The following is a 7,525-nucleotide window of genomic DNA, read 5'->3' on the forward strand; positions in this document are numbered from 1 at the left end:
GAGGCTGCCCACCCGTGTCGCGATGGATCAATGGTTACCACAAATCTTCACGTTCACGTTTAGAAAGTTTGCCGCAGCTGTGCTCCTGACTAACAAAAGTCTGTGCAGAAGACGGGTGGACAACAGAATGTATGATAGCGGGAATGCAGAACTTCACAAGACGTAAAAGGAGCATCATTCCTAGCACATAATATATGGAGGAAATCGTCAGGACAGTCTACTGTCCCGAAATACTTTGAAAAAATAAAGAAAATTCATTCACCATTCAGAAAGAATAAAAGCAAAATAAACACACTACAGGGAGGGGGATCCTAGGTAGGGCAGGGTAGTAAAACAAAGCTGCTTTCAATGACAAAGGGTGCTCTAGTCGAGGCCTGGGTGAGATAATTAGGTGATAATTAGGTGCTAACAAGGGTGCATGTCCCGAATAGGCAGGCATATGCAGGAAATTTGGGTCGGATGAGCGGACATGGGCGGGACATGCACCGGGATGGCCAGGCACATATGCAGGCATTATCGGCCTCCATATGTCCCGCACACTAATAGTTGTGAATCTCCGGGTCATATGCAGGTCCGTCTATACCAAGTGTGCGGACGGCATATACCCGTTATCGGCCACATATTTTGAATATCTGGGTTTATATGCAGGAGTATTCGACCCAGATATTCGCTTTTTCGTGTAGTGTAGGAACTAGCAGTCTCCTCAGTACTCGTCTCGTCTGTCCCATCGGCAAAGTGATCTTTAGGACGAAACACTTTTATGTTTGACAGAGAAGGTAGAGTCACCTCCTCTGAGATGGCTGTAGCAGTCCCTATTCCTGTATCCTTGGATACTACAGTATCAACAGAACGAACGGAGGACGTGTCAGAATCAGAAATATCTTGTGAGGCATTTTCCTTTGATGCTTCGAGTTCTCCAAATTTGTCTTCTCCTTCTTCGCTTCCATCCTTCTCAGTTTTTGCTTCCTCCTCGTCCTTTTGCTCTCTCAGTTGTATTTCCTCCAAGTGTATGATCTCGCCGTTAACGTTTGCGCCCAGTTTAATCCCATCGGCTGCAGTAGATGGTTCGGTGACGTCGGCGTTCACCCATGAGATGCCCCCTAGCGGAGTCTTGTTGGCCCACCAGGGAACGCCGCCGCCCTTGGCGCGGTGGACGGTCATGTTTTCTCCCGTCAGGGGAGGCAAGTGGATGACCGTGGCCTTGCGACGACTTCGAGGCGTCTTCAGGTTTCTTCTCTGGATGAGAGAAACAAAAGGAAAGAAATAAGAAGACAAACAACACGTTTGCGTGCAAGTATCGTGAGGTATCGGAGTTTCTACGCACATACCGAGTTTAGCATCTCATCTTAATTTAGTATCAATGTTACATACTGAATCTTATATACAATTTATAGCGCTGGCATAATTTAGATAATTAAAACCAATAGTACTTAAATTCAGTTTTCTTGAGTAACTGCCCATCTTTTTGAGTACCTGCAATTTTCTTTAGTAACTGCTATGCTGACGTGTCTTTTTACCTGGATGTCTAACCTACATCGATACACAGCACCATTTGTTAGAATGTAGATCCAATACATGATAAATAGACGATTTGGACATAGAGAGGTAAAACTTTTTCTGTTTGTCTGTCCCAACATATGTAGGTGTCGAGAACTGTCTAACAACAGCCTAGTGACGGTAGTCTTTGAGCGACAGTTGAGTGACAAAAATTATATTGGATTTGTGAAACACTTGGTTTTAAAACTGGAATATGACGGACGATGTAAGAGTATGGTTTGACAGTTTTTTTTTGTATTTTTCATGATTTAGACATTGCGTTATACGTTAAAGTATGACTTAGAAGAAAACAAAATACACAAAACGTTAGAAAATTCATTCTTTATCTCTGAAATTCCTTGAGTAATTTTTCGAACCCCGCAGTGCCACACCAGTGCCTCAAGTGCAGTGGGATACCATCTTTAATGGAAAGGTAATACTGTGATGACTTACCCTGACAAGACAGCGGCCTTGCTTGATGATGGGTAGGACGGGGGCGTGGTAGTGGGTGTGTCTGGGGGTGTGGGCGTTTCCCCTGGGCCAGGGGGAGGGCTTCATCAATTTCTGCATGCGGAGCCGATGGCAATACAGACAGTCAACCTGGCGGGAACGGAGGGTATTTCAGTACAAAGAAAGACATGTTAAACATTGTAATTAGCACTTTGATCATAAATCTATTTTCATACAGTCAAATCTGCCCAAGAAGACCACTCAGGGACCCGATAAAATCTAGTCCAATGTGGACAGGTGGTAACTATAGACTAAAGTCTTGTGCCAATGGGGAAAATTATCTTCTCGGAGGCCATTAAAAGTAGTCACATTGGTCCTTATGTAGAGGTGGTCACTTGTACAGGCTTAAATGCATTCAATTTCTTTATATTAGGTACATGACCTAACATATACTACAGACTTATACAAATAGACTATTAACATATAACTTTGACATACACATTTCTATCATTCGTATGAAACACACAATAATGAAAAAAAATTCAATGCAATTGTTTTGGAATCAAAATAATTCTAGTTTGTGCTCTTTAGTGTTAACGTATATTCTGTTATTTTGACGCCATTCTGTCTAAGAGATTTTTAAATGATTTTAGTTTTCTTGAGTTATACAAAACGGATTATTTGAGGAAGCAAATTAGCAACGAGAAATATTGTCTATGTTTCACATATTCTCTCTGACAATCTAGTTTCCGATGATGTTTATCAAAATGACACCAAGTGCATATACATGTACAAAATGTACTTCCTATGTTTTGGGAAACCTTGAGCGAAGGTGTTATCAAACAATGCAGTACGCTATAGAGTTACTTCAACCTACTGTCGGAACATAGCCGCTCATTCAGCGCGATTGTAATCGTCAACAAATGCCGCGAACTGTATCAACCAAGCCTGGTAATCTGCACCACTTTACTAAACTCCTATTTCTTTCCAACAACACCTGAATGTAAAACACGTGTTTTGGTGTTTTTGTTTCTGTAAATATTCTAAAATTACATCCCCTTGAATGGTACCGCGTATAGAAAGGATTTGTTGTGGAGTTTTGTCTCCAAGGTGAACATTTTTCACGGAGCTCGTGTTCTCGGCAAACATACCTTACAAGAGGGGCCGTAGATTGGATCTTAGTCAGTGAATATCTTAGTTGTATCTACTGATTAACACGCGCGTTTTCGTTGGCCTAAACTTTGTTTTGAGAAACGCAAACTTAAGTCTAAACATAAAACAGGATTCTTATACAAGACGTGTGGGAAGTTTGTATTCAATGACGGAAGAAAGCTGTAGAAATGCCAACAAACTCTTTGGGTCGTCCGGTATAGCGTTTTTTTTGGTTAGGGATACGGAAAGCATTACAGGCTGTCGAGCATATATAGCCCACATGCATATACATATACATCACGCACTTAAGCGTGCTCCATTCTGAAATTTGCTATTTTGTTACCCTAAGAAGTGTCGACGTACGGACCAGCATTTTTTCAAGAGCCGTGCGTTGTGTCTTAGCTGTTAACGTTTTCCCGTTAAGTTAGTATGAAAGTAGGGTATTGTCGTAAACATTTTATGATTGCTAAATAGTCGACTCTCTAAGAGAACACGATGATCAATGATGAAATGTATTTGCGTTTGGCCGATAAAGACTTATTGATCCTCCGTTTAACTGATCCCCAATAATAAAACGCGTAGGTCAAGGTTACTATGTTAGCATATGTTATGTTTCCTACGCACCTTTGAGCAGAAGTCATTCTCGGGCAGTTTTCGGTATGGCGTGGTGAGGTACAGTTGTCCTGACGCCTGTTGGACCATCAGGGCCTCCATGTCCTGAGTGTTCGGGCGCCGAATGCGCACCAGCCGCCCTGCGTTCCTCCTCGGAGCCACGGGCCGCTTGTGGGGACAGGGGAGTTCCGAGATCCCGTCCATGGCGCGGTTCTAGTAACTCGCCACACTGTTTAAACTAAAACTGTTGTAATTCGTTGCGACGTTCCTTGTCCCTAACAGGTTTGATAGCAAAGTTTCTTGGTTAGTTTTAGTACATCGGTTTTACGGACAAGGTATAGAAGTAGACAAACATTGTAAACAGCACAGCGCTGTAAAGTTGTGCAGTTGAGACAACTTTCTCACAAAGTTCTTACCAGAAACCGCTGACCCAAAGTTAACCTCCCAAACTTCAATACCTCAGCTTCTCTTCCAAGGGTCCTAACAGGCGTGCACAGCTTTCTTGAACACACGAGGTGGGAAGGTCAGACTAAATACAGAGGTAGAACACTGCAGATCTAGATGTGACGGCGTCTTAGAGGCACTGAATCCGTGACCTTTTGAGATGTTTGGAGGTCAAGTGTCGGGCCAGTTCCGCAAACACAACGCTAAACACTGACCGTAGTCAAATCTGTCTGTACTGGACGAGCCGTTAAATTCTGATGAAGGAACTGGTCTAAATGTGCCACTCTTTTTTTCCGAATGACATCTAAGCGTTTTAAAAGTATACAATTGTTTTGACGAATCAATTATCCGGTTAGAAATAGCACATATAAGTCCGCTATGAACCACAAGAAAAGGATGATATCGAAGCTGGAAACACAACTAATTACAATAGTTCAAAAGAAGCAATATATTAATCAGAAACTGCCTAGATATCTGTGAATTATGCACAACATAAAACAAGAGTATTAGTACCTTTAACGTTTTCTGCACCGTTTTAGACTAAACATGTCTAGTTGTTGCGGTTAATCCTGTGGAAAATTACTGTGAGAACAGTTCTCGTGTCGACAGAGTCACAATGTGCGAACAAAATCCCCAAACAAATTACTTGTGTGTAGCCGTGTCACTATGTACCTGTCGCTACCACAACTGGGCTTAGACGTTTTCCAACGAGAAGATTTTTCAAAAGCCTTTGGGATGTCCCTGTAGCTCAACTGGTAGCAGCCTCACATTTGAGCTCCTGGTTCCGATTAGTTGGTTAAGCTAGGGGAACAACCCGCCGTACTTGCAAGTGCGTGCTGTCTACGTGCCAAAACGTGGGCAATCTTCTTGGATCCGTAAGTGGTAAGTGCCGCCTCCGTACGAACACGTAGGGAATCCGACGGATTTTGGATTTTGCAGACACGCAAAACTTTGTGTGCCTGCTCTTGCCAGTCGTTCCCCACGTTTTCAGAAAGACGTGGCGGACGTGGCCTCCAAAAAAACGTACGGACAAATTGCACGTACGGCGGGTTGTGCCCCTAGCTTTACTGGGAGACCCCGAAGTTCAATCCTGGGTAGGGAATCTCGGTTAGGGCTGCACATGACTTTCGGAAGGGACGTAAAATGGAGACCCCGTGTTCGAGGAGGTACCTCAAACACATTTAAGGGAAGGACTAGCAACCTCACCCTGTAAAAATATACTCTGCCACAGAAATAGCGAGAAAACTTACTGCGTTATGTGCCTCTTGGAACTGCAATGCTCTGAGCAACAAATGTGTAACCACATCGCTATATTAGCTAAATGGGGAACTCACACATGAGACGTTTTCTTATTCTTATGTACTGATAATACCAATGTAGTTCCTTCCTTTATGGGGGAGGCTTTTTTGTTTGTACTGTGTTTCTGGGCATTATTAGATAAGATCGGAGAAAACCCCACCAAAAAGCAAAGGCTCATCTTTCGCCAAATGGAGCTTTCCTGGTACAATGTAACATGTATATAGTACTGATATATTGAGTTGCCGTTCTAGGATACTAGTAGATAGTTATCAGCAAAAAACATGTCAGTTCTAGTATAATAGTATAATGATTTATTAGACCACATGTACCACCACGATATCTTTTGATCATCGTAACAAACGCAGTTAGATACGCTTGCTTTCAAACACCATAGTGTGTATTAACGTATTTTTGGAAGCTATTTTGTTTTTAGCCATATTCATCCTTGGTTTAAACAGGAATTAACGGACCTTTTAGCTGTCTATTGTGGTCACGTACGCAGCTGCAATTTGTTTGTTTGTTTGTTTGTATTGCATATATACCCGGTACACCTTTTCATGGCATAACACACCAGGTTTGTATCAAAGAGTACAAGCTACATTTGGACAGACTCTTATTTGATCCACTCACACCGGGAAGGACCCATACCCATTTTAAAAAGTGATTTGGGGATCTTTAACGTGCTCGAGGTTTGGCTCTCCTAAAATACAGGACCTCCATTTAACGTCCTATCCGAGGGACGTTCCTGGTACTAATCTGCACTTGAGCCAAATTGGTGAATATGGAAAGGTTGCCGAAAGGCCAAATCTTAATTTCAGCCTTATTAGTGACAACGTAAACTCTGCTGATACATTTCCCCACCTTTCCGTCTTCTTTCCGTGCTTGAATATTCGTAAAGTGCCTTTCCTACGGGAACAACAACGGGACCTCTAGGTCCTGAGTCGACAACCCTAACCACAAGGCCACTGTGCCGTCTACATTGCCAACATTAATTCGATCAGTGTACTGTGGCCACTTCTATCAAGCGTTGAATCCTCAACTACGATTTCGTTATAGTCAGGTCAGAAAGGAAGTCTATATTCGTTTAAAAACCTACCGAAGATAAACATCGATGGTATACAAAAGCTTACCGAAGGCAACAATCTATTTACCAGAACAACACTGCTGGTTGGTACAGTTCCATAAACATTTGATCTACTTGTGTATACTTGTATGTTACTGCAAACTAGAAGGAATAAACGTTATTTTTACCGACATTTACTGGTTGATAATTGTAGATGTTCATAACTTTCTAACTAATAGCTCATTAACTGAAAAAAGTACTCGTATTCTTCGGTAAATTACTTCGCAATGAGTAATTAAATTGACATGAGACTTGGGAAAATTTTCACGGGCTATATAGTAGCGATCAGTAAATAACAAGATGGGACGATATGCTTGGTCCCTTTAAGAAATTTCAAAAGAAATCGGGTAAACAAAGTGGAATACAAACCCTTTGCTTGGTACAGGAATCAACTTCTCTTGAATAATGGCGTTCATGTAATGTTACTTGTAAAACCTACGAGTAGATTTCTTCTACAAGCGTATCGCATCCGACAAACATGTACACAGGTGACGAGTTGTCCACGTATTTCGAGTCTTCGTTTGCGCAGTGCTACAATCAGTCGTCATGTCAACCGTCCCGAAGAAATGTGAAGTGTTTTCTCAGGCAATAAATGCTGTACCAAAGCAAATAGACCCTTTTTTGTGGCCACATTTCAGGTGTCAGTTATAAAGTATAGTCGGGCCTTTATTCTGCATTCAGATCTCATTGTCTGAATCCGTTTCTTTTTTGGGGTGGAGTTGTCATTCTGTTTTTCTGCTCTGTATTACATTTGCAAATATGACAATAGTACTGGTCGTTCAATAGTTGTTTCAGGTTTGTACATGTTTAACGTATCAGGTTGATAGCTATAGCATTCTGCACAAAGAGTGTTGTGTTAACGTTGCAGTCTCAGTTGCAATCGACTATATATTCAAACCCACCGCGGTA

The 7,525-nt window shown here is 42.0% G+C and overlaps 1 protein-coding gene across 1 annotated transcript; it reads right to left on the reverse strand.

Moving 5' to 3' along the window:
• Window positions 1–363: 363 nt before the first annotated feature.
• On the reverse strand, window positions 364–7,269 carry LOC118426237. Its single transcript, XM_035835507.1, has 5 exons — window positions 6,986–7,269; window positions 3,763–4,025; window positions 1,990–2,136; window positions 660–1,236; window positions 364–374 (listed from the first exon to the last, which is right to left on the reverse strand). The coding sequence occupies exons 2-5, from the start codon at window positions 3,952–3,954 to the stop codon at window positions 364–366; spliced, it is 927 nt and encodes a 308-aa protein (XP_035691400.1). The 5' UTR covers window positions 3,955–4,025; window positions 6,986–7,269.
• Window positions 7,270–7,525: the final 256 nt, after the last annotated feature.

Source organism: Branchiostoma floridae, chromosome 11 (assembly GCF_000003815.2).
Source record: "Branchiostoma floridae strain S238N-H82 chromosome 11, Bfl_VNyyK, whole genome shotgun sequence".
Lineage (NCBI taxonomy): Eukaryota > Metazoa > Chordata > Leptocardii > Amphioxiformes > Branchiostomatidae > Branchiostoma > Branchiostoma floridae.